The sequence below is a fragment of the Ursus arctos genome, unplaced genomic scaffold (assembly GCF_023065955.2).
Source record: "Ursus arctos isolate Adak ecotype North America unplaced genomic scaffold, UrsArc2.0 scaffold_28, whole genome shotgun sequence".
Lineage (NCBI taxonomy): Eukaryota > Metazoa > Chordata > Mammalia > Carnivora > Ursidae > Ursus > Ursus arctos.
Window position 1 is genome coordinate 12,403,966 of NW_026622963.1, and position 15,009 is coordinate 12,418,974.

At 42.7% G+C, this 15,009-nt stretch overlaps 1 protein-coding gene and 1 long non-coding RNA gene across 9 annotated transcripts in view; one reads left to right on the top strand and one right to left on the bottom strand.

The window, feature by feature from the left end:
- The window catches only part of LOC113248074 (uncharacterized), a 105,796-nt gene extending 102,158 nt beyond the window's left edge, over positions 1 to 3,638 (top strand). For both annotated transcript variants that reach the window (XR_008956113.1, XR_007190556.2), the window contains one exon: positions 1,820 to 3,638. This is a non-coding gene — a long non-coding RNA (uncharacterized LOC113248074). The remainder of the gene's footprint in view (positions 1 to 1,819) is intronic.
- Positions 1 to 15,009, bottom strand: part of FBXO22 (F-box protein 22) — a 39,396-nt gene that overhangs the window by 4,724 nt on the left and 19,663 nt on the right. For 6 of the 7 annotated variants that reach the window (XM_048221433.2, XM_048221430.2, XM_048221442.2 and 3 more), the window contains one exon: positions 1,884 to 2,049. In XM_048221433.2, coding sequence (XP_048077390.1) covers positions 1,884 to 2,049 — 166 coding nt within the window. Of the gene's footprint in view, positions 1 to 306; positions 1,627 to 1,883; positions 2,050 to 15,009 lie in introns of those variants that run through there. The other variant, XM_048221450.2, reaches the window with a different exon arrangement.

The window sequence follows — 15,009 nt, forward strand, 5'->3', positions numbered from 1 at the left end:
GTAAGGTATTAAATCATCATTGCCCTATTGTATACAATTTAGAGGTAAAAGCAAAGACACAGAGAAAATCAGGCAAGAGGAGAAATAATCCACAGGTAATTACTGAGAATTAGGTGTATTTATGTAAGAAATCCTATGTCTGATATCCTACTGCTTAGAATTCAGTGTACTTACTTTCCTGACTTTTTCCTCACCAGTAGTTCAGGGACCTCAACTTAGCTACAGGTGACCCTTGAACAACATGCGTCCATTTACATGTGGATTTTTCTTGACAAGCACAGTACTGTAAATGTTTTTTCCTTATGATTTTTTTTTTTAAGATTTTATTTATTTATTTGACAGAAACAGTGAGAGAGGGAACATAAGCAGGGGGGAATTGGAGAGGGAGAAGCAGGCTCCTCGCTGAGCAGGAAGCCCAACGTGGGGCTCAATCCCAGGACGCTGGGATCATAACCTGAGCCAAAGGCAGACGCTTAATGACTGAGCCACCCAGGCGCCCCCTTCCTTATTATTTTCTTAATAACATTGTCTTTTCTTACCTTTCCTTCTTGTAAGAACACAGATATGTTTACTGTTCATGTTATCAGTAAGGCTTCTGGTCAACACTAGGCTATTAGTAAAGTTTCTGGGGAGTCACAAGTTATACATGGACTTTCAACTGTGCAGGGGTTGGCACCCCTATCCCCTGCATTGCTCAAGGATCATCTGTATTGCCTTTCCTGATTCCTGATCAGCTGAAGCTGATCCATCAGTGGAGACTTCCAGAAGGGAAATTGTAACTGGGATGATTTACACTGCTTTTAAAGACACTGATCTCTAACATCTGTTGCCATTTCGCCACTCTAGTATCCAAGTACTAAACACAAATATAGTGAGAAATGAAAAGTGTTATATAGTATATAGTTATATATAGTGTTATAGTAGAGTTATAATAGTGTTATATAGTTATTATAGTGTTACAGTTTATAGTGTTATTATAGTGTTTGCAGGAAGCATCTGGGGAGAAGAGGATTTCATTTTCCTACTTTTGGATATTAATGTCCACTTAACTCAATCTCAAAAAATACTACAAACTCTCATTCAAAATGGAAAGGGAGTAATGTCTCCCAAGATAGCTGAAGCAAGTATTTTTTTTTTTAAGATTTTATTTACTTATTTGACGGAGAGAGAGACACAGCCAGGGAGAGAGGGAACACAAGCAGGGGGAGTGGGAGAGGAAGAAGCACGCTCCCAGCGGAGCAGGGAGCCTGATGTAGGGCTCGATCCCAGGACCCTGGGATCACGCCCTGAGCCGAAGGCAGATGCTTAACCACTGAGCCACCCAGGCGCCCCATGAAGCAAGTATTTTTCATCTTTGAAAGCAAAAGCCTTAGTAACAATCAAAAAGCATTTCAAAAAGATCTCTAGTATAGCATTTCCCAAAATGTGTGCAAAGTCATACCAATAGGCGTCCAGAACAGATCTGAGAACTGTCATTCCCTTTCTAGAAGATTTCCATAGCACTGGGCATATCAGAGGCTCTAAGAAGTTTTACCATGAAGATTCACTGTTTAAGCATCTGTTTCTTTTAGAGGAGGAAACAGAACTACAGAGGAAGTGATCACTGCGGTTGTATAGAGTTCAGAGCTGTCAGGGGAGATACCAATAGACAATGCTGAAAATCAATTTTGAGGAGAGTATGAATCCAATTAAGAGTAAGTTATTAGAAGAAAACATAAAAATTTTGTTCTTTAACTGTACGCAGAATTATGTGGAGTATTATAAAATGGAATGAACTGTTAGCCTAACAATTCTCTAAACATGTATTTTAAAACCCAAGGTAAGAAAAACCTGAGAACATTTCTGGTCATGCACAGGAGAAATCAGAAGCACATGAGACATACTTGTCAGAGGTCAGCGATGCCAGGTTGTCTACCTGGCCTCCAGCCAAGATGATGTTCATATCACTGAAACTGCTGACGACTCGCTGCAGGTAATTACTGGCTCCCACCTTACAGCAATTATAGCCAAATACTAGGACCACACGAAGCTCAGGGTTATCTAAAAGACCTGTAGAGAAAAGAAGAGCAACATTTAAAGATAGCCTTCGAACAGGTATATCAAATTTATTACAATCTTATTTTCTACATTTTTGCAAAATGAAATGTTTCTGCTAATGACTTGCACTTCTAGTTATGGGCAACTTAGTGCTGAAGCTATCCTGTTTCCTTTTTTATTTTTAACAAACTTTAACACTGTTCAAAATGTTTGTTGCAATTAACTTTCCCCATTAAAAAAAATGGCTATTTGAAAATAATACAACCCACCCTCAACACAAATAAGCAAGCAGCTATGGGACGGAGCAGCACTGCAGGTGCAGCCTGATGTAAGCCATCTCTATCCAGGCCAACACCTGGCATGAAGGGAACACTGGTTTACATAGAACAGAGTGAGCAGCAGTGATAACGTAAAGATCTGGAGAAACAGAAAAGGTGCCAACCACCTGTAGTGTGTTTAATGGTGGTCCCCCCTCTGGATGTATCCACAACAGATCTCTGGAACCAAAGAATGTGAACCCATTTGGGAAAAGGGTCTTTGCAAATGTGATTAAGGATCTTGAGATGAGATCACCTCTTATTATTCAGGCAGGCTCTGTAAATACTATGCTAAATGTCCTTAGAAGAGATATACAGGAGACACAGACATAAGAGGCAATGTGACCACAGAAGCAGAAACTGGAGTGATGCAACCATAAGGAGTATCAACAGCCACCAGAAGGTGGAAGAGGTAAAGAAGAGATTCACTCTAGAGCCTCCAGAGGGAGTGCAGCCCTTTCAACACCTTGACTTCAGACTCTCGGACTGTGACAGCATACGTTTCTGTTGTGTTAAGTACCCAAGTTTGTGGTCAGTTGTGACAGCAGCCTCAGGAAACTGATAGATCATGAAAATACATATAGGCCCAATGCACCTTTTCCAGGAAAGGGGGTGGGAGTGAAGATGGATTTCAAACTCTTTCCAAAGCAGGAAAATGTTCAATTTTGTAGCATATGGACAAAAAGCAGCTTCCACTAGGGGGGGGATGTAGCCCAAAGGAGACCCACTGTATTCCTGCACTCCCCCAGAAACAGCTTTCACCCAAGCCTCTGAGCACTTTAAGACTATCAATTTGAAATTTTCTGGCATTATCAAACTTGTAACTGGACAGGAAAAAAGGTCCAACACCTAACACATACTTCTGTTTCCACTGAGTCAGCCACAGGACTTCCATTTTGACAGACCTAAGGTGAAGGTCATCAGAAATAAGACCCACTTAAGGAAATTGAGGTGCGGGGCGGGGAAATGACTAATTACTAACACCAAATAATGACTTATCAAGCGTAACTTCCTCTGGTCCACTTCCTTTTTTTTAAAGATTTTCTTTATTTATTTGACAGAGAGAGAGGCAGCGAGAGAGGAAACACAAGCAGGGAGGAGTGGGAGAGGGAGAAGCAGGCGTCCCAAAGATCAGGGAGCCCGATGCGGGGCTCGACCCCAGGACCCCGGGATCATGACCTGAGCCGAAGGCAGACGCTTAACAACTGAGCCACCCAGGCACCCTCTCTGGTCCGCTTCTAATTCTCTACACAATAAATCACTGATCTGGAGAATGAAAATACACAATATCTAGTACGTTCATGATATCGTATACCCTAAACCATTACTAAAAGGTCTTTTTTCCCCACAAAGACCAGAGCAACACATTTGGAGAGAATGTTTTTTCTTTTCTAAAATGAATTTTCAGAGTTGGAAGAGGGCCGTGGGATCAACTGTCTAGTCTTACAAGTTAAGGACTCTAATCCCAGAAAAGTGACCAGCCCAGGAGAGTTACATGATAGATTCTAGATTAAAACCCACACCTCCTTTCAGAGTTTTAGGTTTCAGAAACCTAAAGCTTCTAAATCTCTACCTTCCCTACTGTTTTCTAAACTCTAGACCCTCTTTTATAGTTGTCTACTAAACATTCTCATCTGAGTATTTTAAAGGAACCGCCCTCATTTATTTAACAAACACACAGCCAGTGCTTTCCACATCTTCCTCCAGTGGTATTGCTCTACAACTGAGCCACACACACCCAACCGAGAAACTACAATGACTTCCCCCTACCCCACTTAGAGAACAAATCCACCTTAGCTCTGGCTGGCTGCCTGACAGAGCAGATGGGTCTGTACTGGACCAACAGACCATCTGGAGCTTCAGATCTGCAACAGTAGGAACAACTCAAATCCCTTGCCACTCAGAACTGAAATGCGTAAGGGACACTTGCCTGAGAAGACCACCCAGCTCTTTTTGAGGTAAATCTTGGCACTGCCTTCAGCCTTGTCTCAGTTCACCGCTGTGGGGAAACAAGGACGGCCCTCCACCCAGGACAAGTCTCTCAGATCTTTCAACTTCAAGAAAGCACACCAGCCATTTCTCCAGCTCAGCCGTTTGTTGGGCAGATGACGGTACTTATTATCCAGCCCCATCTCCAGTTCCTTGTTATTTGAAATCCAGTTGTGAGATCAAAGTCACAGCAGAGTCAGTGCCTAAAGAACACGCGGGCCCTCCATTCCTTTAGTGGGTCTAAATATTCTGAGATGAAGCACAAAGCTCAATGACCAGACCTCACTGGCTTGGCCCCTACAACTGCTTTTATGAAGTCTCACTTGGGGTGCCACTGATATTCACAAAGCGACGTAAGAAACCGCTTGAATCCAGTAGAATTTATCACCATTCTCAAAAAACTGGGAGGAGTTGGGCTTCTTCTGCTCTGGCTCAGCAAAACCCACGGGCCACCTCTAGCAAGAGTTGAAGGTATGAATTTTGTGTATTGCCCTCCACACTGGTTTCACTGTGTTCTTCCTACACATTCCCTCAATTCAGAAATCCTCCACTGATGTTGTATGTATCTGTGTAAGCTGCCTTAAATTCATTTCAAATAAGGAAGAATATAAATTCATTATAGCTATGATCAACTAGAAGGCTAAAAGGAAAATAAAAAAAAACAAAATCCAGACACCAAGACCCATGTCAGATTCAGGAAAGCCAAAATAGGAAGAACTATTCCAAAGACTGGCCAGGACTCGCTGGAAATACTTCAAGTCTAAATGTTCAGATTTCTCTTCTTTTTGGAGAAGCCACTCTTGAGACAACTATTTTATGATCTGTTTGAAAGTGATGGAATCTAAATGGATGTAGAAAAATTGAATTCAAAGAAAACATCTACTTAAAATGAGGCTAATAACATTAACAATTCATGGACCAAAGCTGGATTCTCCCTTCCCCATAACATTTTTTCCTGGGATCTTCACACTACCTTTTTCACAGTAGGGGAGTAAGTATGAAGTCAGCACAGTAAGGATGTGGGCTTTGGAGTAAGAGCAGGGTCAGAACTCAGGCTCAACCATTTGCAGCTGTATGACTTTGAGCAAATTAATGGACTTTATCAAGTTCAGATCCTTCCTCTAAAGCTGGGATAGGAGCAAGTCTCAAGGGTTGTAGTGAAGAGAAGACGTCATTAAGTAACACCTATTCTGGTGCCTGGTACCTACCATGGGCTCAACAGAGCACAGGTAGAAAAATACAATCTGCTTAAACAGAGGGCCTTGACCATAAGTTAGATGTTTCACCAAATAATGAAATGATGAAACTAAAGGCAACATTTCCCCTTGAATTAAATGAATATGAAGTAAACATCAAATTGAGAGGTGAGGGAAAGAAGCCTTGCATCCTATCCTCAAAACTGGTTGGGGGTCACCTGTGTTGTTCTGGCTTTTGAGTAGACACGCTTTTTGAGATGCACCTTATCTCTGATGTTATAAAGTAAGAAACTAGGTCACTGTGTATGTGGGAGGAAATTTAAAAAGATCCATACATCAGCTCCATGAAACAGGGAGCCTGTGGCACAGGGGCTGGAAGTGGGAGGTATGGTGGGCTGGGGACTATATTCTGCCACCACTGTGGCCTGGGAGGAAGCCCTCACCAGCGTCTTACAGTCTGAGTTTTCCAGCCCTCTGCTCCCATATCTAAAGGAAGTTTAGCACAAGGCCAGGAGCATAACAGAACATTGACCCTGCTGCCTTCCTGTCACTTATATTTTTTCATGGGTTGAGCACTTCTAAAATAAAGCAAGTACCATCAGTTAGGTCTTAGCACCATTTTTCTCTGCTTTGCATCTGATCCCAGCAGGAGCCTCCCTCAAGATTCTCTATGAAATCTCCATATAATTTAAAAACTTAGTCCTTTGATAAGAGTTCCAGGAATTTCGCCTGGTCCCAGGAATTCAGCTAGAGAGCTATCAAACCATTCTGAACACCTGCGAACTCAACAGGATATCAAAGAAAAGAAAAGCGATCACTTTCTGCAAGGTAGGAGGTGGGGAGAAGTGAATCTGAGGCGACATATGGGAAGACAAACTGCAGGGGGAGGGAGCCTCTTATCAACCGGCTACACCAGCAAGCGACAGAGCAGCGGAGCACAAAATCAGAACTTTTAGAAGTCTGCTCCCAGTGGCTACGTGAGGGATGGAACCCTCACTGTGACAGTGTGGTCTCGGGGTCACAGGAAGACCAGGGGTGCCTGAGTGCGCCAGAGCTCCCAGGTATCAGAGCGGGGAAGCCGGCTGCAAACACTGAGCCCAGGAGTGGGCTCTCACCTCGGGGTTGCCATAAACTGATCCGCGGCACAGCCGGGCCACTGCTCTTTGAGCAGCGGAAACTGGGGAGACTCTCCTTCCCTCTGTCCCCTCACCCCCGGGAGGAGCTGCACAGGAGCCCACTGCGGGAATCTATTGGGTCTGGAGACTCCAAACGGGCCTTGTGCCAGAGACAGAAATGCTCGGTCCCAGGCCAGGTGAGCGCGGAGTGCGGACAGAGACCAGGGAGACAGGAGTGATTGACTGCTTTTCTCTGAGGGCGCACTGAGGAGTGGGGCCCCGAGCTCTCACCTCCTCCAGGGCCAGAGATTAGGAGGCCATCATCTTCACTCTCATCCTCTAAAGCTGCGCAGAAGCGCCTTCAGGGAACAAAAGCTACAGAGAGCAAACCCCACCAGATTACTTAGCCTGCCCCCCGCCCCCCCACCCCCTACCCCCCCCCCCCCCCGCAAGGGCAGTACAATCCTGCCCAGGGCAAAGACATTTGAGAATCACTGCAACAGGCCCCTCCCCCAGAAGATGTGCAACAACCTCCAGCCAAGACCAAGGTTACCCATCAATGAGCACTGCAGAACTCGGCGCTAGGGGAATACAGCACAGAGAACTCACAGGTTTTTTCCCATGATTCCTTAGTCTTTCAACTTCAATTTTTTAAATTTTCTTTCTTTCTTTCATGAATTATTTTTCTTTCTTTTTCAACCAACTTATCAATTCATTTTCTAAAAATCTTTTTAAATTTTCATTGTTACAGTCACACTCCATCCATCATTGTATTTAACCTTATTTTTGTTAACTACATAGAAGTTTTTCTTTCTTTAAAATTTTGGAGACCAAAATAGACCCAAAAATCTAGTGTATGGCTGTGTTCTATTCACCGGCCTGATCATACTCTTTTTTTCTTTTCCCCCCAGTCGCAGGTCTCCTCTGATTTGTTTAGTGTATATTTCTCTGGTCGTTGTTACCCTTTAGTATTTTGTTCTCTCGTTCATCTATTCTTCTCTTGGCAAAATGACAGAAAGAAAAACTCACCTCAAAAAACAGAACAAGAGGCAGTACCAACTAATCAGTATGGACATTAGTAAGCTGTCGGATCTAGAGTTCAGAATAACGATTATAAAGATACTAGCTGGACTTGAAAAAAGCATAGAAGACACCAGAGAATCCCTTTCTGGAGAAATAAAGAACTAAAAGCTAACCAAGTCGATTTCAAAAAGGCTATTAATGAGATGCAATCAAAAATGGAGGCTCTAACTGCTAGGATAAATGAGTGAGGAGAGAATTAGTGGTATAGAAAACCAAATGATAGAGAATCAAGAAGCTGAGAAAAAGAGAGATAAACAACTACTGGATCACGAGGGGAGAATTCGAGAGGCAAGTGAAACCATATTAGAATAATTGGGATCCCAGAAGAAGAAGGAACAGAGAGAGGGGCAGAAGGTATATTGAAGCAAATTACAGCAGAGAACTTCCCTGATCTGGGGAAGGAAACGGGCATCAATATCCAGGAGGCACGGAGAACCCCCCTCAGAAATCAATAAAAATAGGTCAACACCCTGACATCTAATAGTAAAACCTACAAATCTCAGAGACAAAGAGAAAATCTGGAAACTAGCTCGGGACAAGAGGTCTGTAACCTACAATGGTAGAAACATTAGACTGGCAGAAGACCTATTCACAGAGACCTGGCAAGCCAGAAAGGTCTAGCATGATATATTCAGGGTACTAAATGAGAAAAACACATAGCCAAGAATACTTTATCCCGCTAGGTTGTCACTGAAAATAGAAGGAGAGATAAAAATGTCCCAGCACAAACAGAAACTAAAAGAATTTGCAATCACCAAACCAGCCCTACAAGAAATACTGAAAGGGGTTCTCTAAGCAAAGTGAGAGCCCGAAAGTAACACAGACCAGAAAGGAACAGAGACAGTAACAGTCACCTTACAGGCAATACAGAGGCACTAAATTCGTATCTTTCAACAGTTACCCTGAATGTAAATGGGCTAAATGCCCCAATCAAAAGACCCAGGGTATCAGATTGGATAAAAAAAAAAAGCAAGACCCTCAATATGCTGTCTGCAAGAGACTCATTTTAGACCCAAAGACACCTCCAGATTTAAAGTGAGAGGGTGGAAAACCATTTATCATGCTAATGGACATCAAAAGAAAGCTGGGGTGGCAATCCTTATATCAGACAAATTAGATTTTAGACCAAAGACTATAATAAGAGATGAGGAAGGACCCTATGTCATACTTAAAGAGTCTATCCAACCAGAAGATCTAACAATTGTAAATATTTATGCCCCAAACATGGGAGTAGCCAATTATATAAGCCAATTAATAACACAATCAAAGAAACACACTGACAATAGCATAATAGTAGGGGACTTTAACACCCCCTCACCTCAATGGACAGATCATCTAAGCAAAAGACCAACAAGGAAATAAGGGCTTTGAATGACACACTGGACCAGATGGACTTCACACATATATTCAGAACATTCCATCCCAGAGCAATAGAATACACATTCTTCTCTTGTGCACATGGAACATTCTCCAGAACAGATCACATCCTGGGTCACAAATCATGTCTCAACCGGTATCAAAAGACTGGGATCATTCCCTGCGTATTTTCAGATCATAATGCTTTGAAACTCAAACTCAATCACAAGAGGAAGTTGGAAAGAACTCAAGTACCTGGAAGCTAAAGAGCATCCTACTACAGAATGAATGGGTCAACCAGGAAATTAAAGAAGAATTTAAAAAATTCATGGAAACAAATGAAAAGGAAAACACAACTGTTCAAATCTTTGGGATGCAGCAAAGGTGGTCCTAAGAGGGAAGTATCTAGCACTATAAGCCTTTCTCAAGAAACAAGAAAGGTCTCAGATAGACAACCTAACCCTACACCTAAAGGAGCTAGAGAAAGTACAGCAAATAAAGCCTAAACCCAGTAGGAGAGGAGAAATAATAAAGATTAGAGCAGAAATCAACAAGCTAGAAACCAAAAGAACAGGAGAACAGATCAACAAAACCAGGAGCTTGTTCTTTGAAAAAATTAGTAAGAATGATAAACCCCTGGCCAGTCTTATCAAAAAGAAAAGAGAAAGGACCCAAATAAATAAAATCATGAATGAAAGAGGAGAGATCGCAAGCAACACCGAAGAAATACAAACAATTACAAGAACATATTATGAGCAACTATATGCCAACAAATTAGACAATCTGGAAGAAATGGATGCATTCCTGGACACTTACAAACTACCAAGACTGAAACAGGAAGAAACAGACAATCTGAACAGACCCATAACCAGCAAGGAAATTGAAGCAGGAATCAAAAATCTCCCAAGGAACAAGAGCCCAGGGCCACATGGCTTCCCAGGGGAATTCTAGAATTCTACCAAACATTCAAAGAAGAATTAATACCTATTCTTCTGAAACTGTTTCAAAAAATAGAAAGGGAAGGAAAGCTCCCAAACTCTTTTTATGAGGCCAGCATTACCTTGATCCCAAAACCAGACAAAGACCCCATCAAAAACGAGAATTACAGACCAATATCCCTGATGACCATGGATCCCAAAATTCTCCACAAGATCCTAGCCAATAGGATCCAACAGTACATTAAAAGGATTATTTGCCACGACCAAGTGGGATTTATTCCTGGGCTGCAAGGGTGGTTCAACATCTACAGATCAATCAATGTGATACACCATATTAAGAGAAGAAAAGACAAGAACCATATGATCCTCTCAATAGATGCAGAAAAAGCATTTGACAAAGTACAGCATCCTTTCCTGATTAAAACTCCTTACAGTGTAGGGATAGAGGGTATATACCTCAATATCATAAAAGCCACCTATGAAAAACCCACAGCAAATACCATTCGCAATGGAGAAAAACTGACAGCTTTTCCCCGAAGGTCAGGAACATGGCAGAGATGTCCACTATCACCACTGCTCTTCAACACAGTACTAGAAGTCCTAGCCTCAGCAATCAGGCAACAAAAAGGAATAAAAGGCATCTGAACTGACAAAGAAGAAGTCAAACTCTCACTCTTTGCAGATATGATACTTTATGTGGAAAACCCAAGAGATTCCACCCCCAAAACTGCTAGAACTCATACAGGAATTCGGCAAAGTGGCAGGATATAAAATCAATGCACAGAAATCAGTTGCATTTCTATACCCAAACAAGACAGAAGAAAGAGAAATTAAGGAGTCGATCCCATTTACAATGGCACCCAAAACCACAGGATACCTAGGAATAAATCTAACCAAAGAGGCAAAGGGTCTATACTCAGAAAACTATAGAATACTCATGAAAGAAACTGAGGAAGACACAAAGAAATGGAAAAACGTTCCATGCTCATGCAATGGAAGAACAAATATTGTGAAAATGTCTGTGCTACCTAGAGCAATGTACACATTCAATGCAATCCCTATCAAAATACCATCAACTTTTTTCAGAGAACTGGAACAAACAGTCCTAAAATTTGTATGGAACCAGGAAAGACCCCAAACAGCCAGAGGAATGTTGAAAAAGAAATCCAAAACTGGTGGCATCACAATTTCGGACTTCAAGCTGTATTACAAAGCTGTAATCATCTAACAGTATGTTACTGGCACAAAAACAGACATACAGATCAATGGAACAGAATAGAGAACTCAGAAATGGACCCTCAACTCTATGGTCAACGAATCTTCGACAAAGCAGGAAAGAAGAGCCAATGGAAAAAAGAAAGTCTCTTCAACAAAATGGTGTTGGGAAAACTGAACAGCCACATGCAGAAGGATGAAACTGTACCATTTCCTTTCACCATACACAAAAATAGACTCAAAATGGAGGAAAGACCTAAACGTGAGCCAGGAATCCGTGAAAATCCTTGAGGCGAACACAGGCAGCAACCTCTTCGACCTCGGTCGCAGCAACTTCTTCCTAGACACATCTCCAAAGGCAATTGGGAAGCAAGGGCAAAAATCAACTTTTGGGACTTCATCCAGATAAAAAGCTTTTGCACAAGGAAACAGTCAATAAAACCAAAAGACACCCGACAGAACGGGAGAAGGTATTTCCAGATGAATATTAGCTAACAATACCGTGATCAAATCTTACATGGGGTACCTAACGTGTACAAATGAGTGGAAGATCTTTTTCAATGTCAGTGTCTACAAATAAAACTGAAACCCAGAAAACCACTGGGCCCCAGGGGCACTATTATAGGTTGAACTTTGCCCAGGAGAATGTCAGAAGGACGTGTTTGTAAAAGAGAAAGAGAATCACAGATGTGAGGCAGTGTCTGATGTACTAGCTACCCACCTCAAGCATTCTTCAGGGAGGAAAAAAAGCCCTGACTCTTACACTCAAGCTCACTGAAAAGCAATGAGCAGTCCCGAGGCTGCCTTCTCCAGCTCTTCTGTCTGTCACAGGGTCATAGGCCGCCAGGCACGGCTTTCAGGCTTAGACACACTTTACTGAACAACTTGAAGCCTTTAGGAAAGAAATGCAGACCATCTTAAGTTGGAGGCTCCTCCCTTCATTACAATACGCTATGCTGAATAAGGAGTTCAGAGGTGCCCAGGGGGAGACAGAAGAGAAGTGAAGCAGCCACAGTTGTAGACATTCCACCCTCCCTTCAATCCAAGCAGCTCTGCTCTATTTGTTTTTATGTTGATACCCCATGTAAGATTTTATTTAGAAATGAACTGTTTCAAAGAAAAGTTAGGAAATTGTTTAACAACTTCCTCATTAAAGAGTTTCAATACAGTCTTCAACATAAGCACAAGAGAGGACATCATGGTATTGTTACATGGGATTCAACAGGGAGTTACTTAGAGGAAAGCTATCAGCAGGAGGGAGGAGGGAAGGCACAAAAGCAAGGAAGACTATGTGTTCTGTTCTGCAAACCCGCAGTTCTCACCAAGGAGACACCGGGCCAGGTGTTCATCTTCGGTAAGCCAGTCTGAGCTGGACTGAGGCCGAGGACCTGTGCAGAAGCCCCAAGTTGTCCTGAAGTTAACTTTAGCTCATTGTAATACTAAATCTCCTCTTACTGGCAGTTTTCTGCCATTTTTTGAAAGATGTATGCACAGCATGGTGACATGCTAGGCATGGGCAACTGAACCAAAATGCCTGAAAGTAACAGAATATGTGGAAGTTCCTCAATGTATATGCAAGCTCCCTGCCCACACCCACTAATACACTGAATAAAAGCTTCCTATACCAACCCCAAAGGGAGCCAGTGCTTTGGAAGCTACTTATAACAAGTAATTTAAAGCTCTTTGCTGTCAACACTTCCTTGGGTTGTGTTCAATAGAATGCACCCCAACCAGTGAACCTCCCAAGTTCAGTTACAGTGTTACATCACTCAGTCAACCCTGACTGCTGAGCTTCCTTCCTCTCTCCTCTTTCTCCTCCCAGCTCAGTAATGGGAGTAATCAATTACCATTAATTACTTGGTGATTCCCAAATTTCTATCTTTAGTCCTGAACTCCAGAACTATACATTCAGTTGTCTAATCAGTGTCCCCATCTCAAATACAACATGTCCAATCCATTCTGTCTCCCTTCCTTTAGGACATGCTACTGTGCATCTGTGCTGGCCAGAAACCTGGGTGACATGGTGGCCACTTCCCTCATTCTCAAAACCCAACATTTTAATCAGTCACCACATCCTGTTGATTCCACCTCAAAACTCTGTCCTGAATCCATCTATGTCTCTTCACCTCCATCTGCCATCACCTCTTGCCTTAGCCACTAAAACAGCCTCCTGTTTTTCCTACATCTGCTCTCATATTCCTCCAAATTGATTGCCACACTGCAGCCATATGGGTATTATAAAAAGACCTATCTGATTCTGTCACTCTTATGTTTAGAATCCTGGCTTCCCGCTGCCCTTAAATATGTAAAATCCTTACTACGTTTTATGGGCATGATGTGGCCCCAGCTTGCCTCTACAGCTTCACCTCACATCACACTCCCCCACTCCTTGCTTTCCCCACTTCTCCAGACACACTAGATTTCTTGGCATTTCAGTCCTAAAGGTGTATTACCACGCCCTTTCTATTTCCTGTCTTTGATCTTAGGCTACCTTGCTCTATTTTTGTCAGTAACCTAGAAAGAAGGTAAAGACCACCTCTAATACTCCTCCCTAGTGCACATCTGAGGGACCCTTCCCGACTCTAGCTCATTTCTTCTTAGGGCCCTGTCCAAACGTCACTTTCCTAATACCCACACTAGGTTTTAAGTTCTATGGTTACGTTTCCTAGCATCTGTCCCCCTACTCGGTACACATTTCACATCTGTGGTACTTTATTCAAAACCAGTCTGTTCTGCTAGACTGGAAGCTCCGGAAGGCAGAACGTAACAAGTATTTCTAGAGTCCCACACGTGCAATGACTGGCATGCACCATGCATGCAAACAGTTCCTGAATGAACAAACTGAAGCTGTGGTGAGGTGTTTCTGCCCTTCTCAAGAATTAAGTGCTGGCCCATCCATATTTTTTTTCATCCCAGAGACTTTTTTTTTTGAAGATTTTATTTATTTGAGAGAGAGAGAGGGAGTGAACATGAGTGGGGGGAGAGGGGCAGAGGAAGAGGGAGAAGCAGACTCCCCACTGAGCAGGGAGCCCGACACAGCGTTCGATTCCAGGACCTCGGGATCATGACCTGAGTTGACAACAGATGCTTAACCGACTAGGCCACCCAGGTACGCCCCCGCATGAGGCTATTTCTACTACAGACCTTAGAACACACAGATCTTACAATAACCTATGCCTCATTTTAAAAATGTGCCATTTTTGGTAAGTTCAAGAAGAATGAAAGAATCTGTGTGTATGAAATTATATATACTATGATGCTGGGTCAGACTATCACATCACCTATGCACAAGGTCTAGAATTCTCAAATGCAAGGTTCCTGTCTTCAGAAGTACTGCCAATTTCATGGGTGAACTAAGCCACTTCATTGCTTACTGTGGGCCTTCACAGATCTTCTAATCACTGTGGCCCAGCACTGTAAGGCAGGAAAGACAAACTACAGCGCGTGCACCAAATCTGCCCCTATCCCCCCCCGGGCATTTTTGTAAATAAAGTTTTACTGGAACCCAGCCATGTGTTTATGTATTGTCTATAGCTGCCTTTGCACTCTAGTGGTAGAGCTGAGCAAGTGTAACTGAGACCGTTAAGGCTGGTGAAACTTAATTTACCATCTGGCCTTTTACAGAAAAAGTCTGTTGATCCCTGTGAGATACTACCATGAATAGGGTGCTTTCTGATGTTACAGAACACAGAAGTGTTGCCCCAACTATTTGGTGCAGGAATGCAGGCCAGGACTCTGTAGAGAAGGCACACCCCACACCACG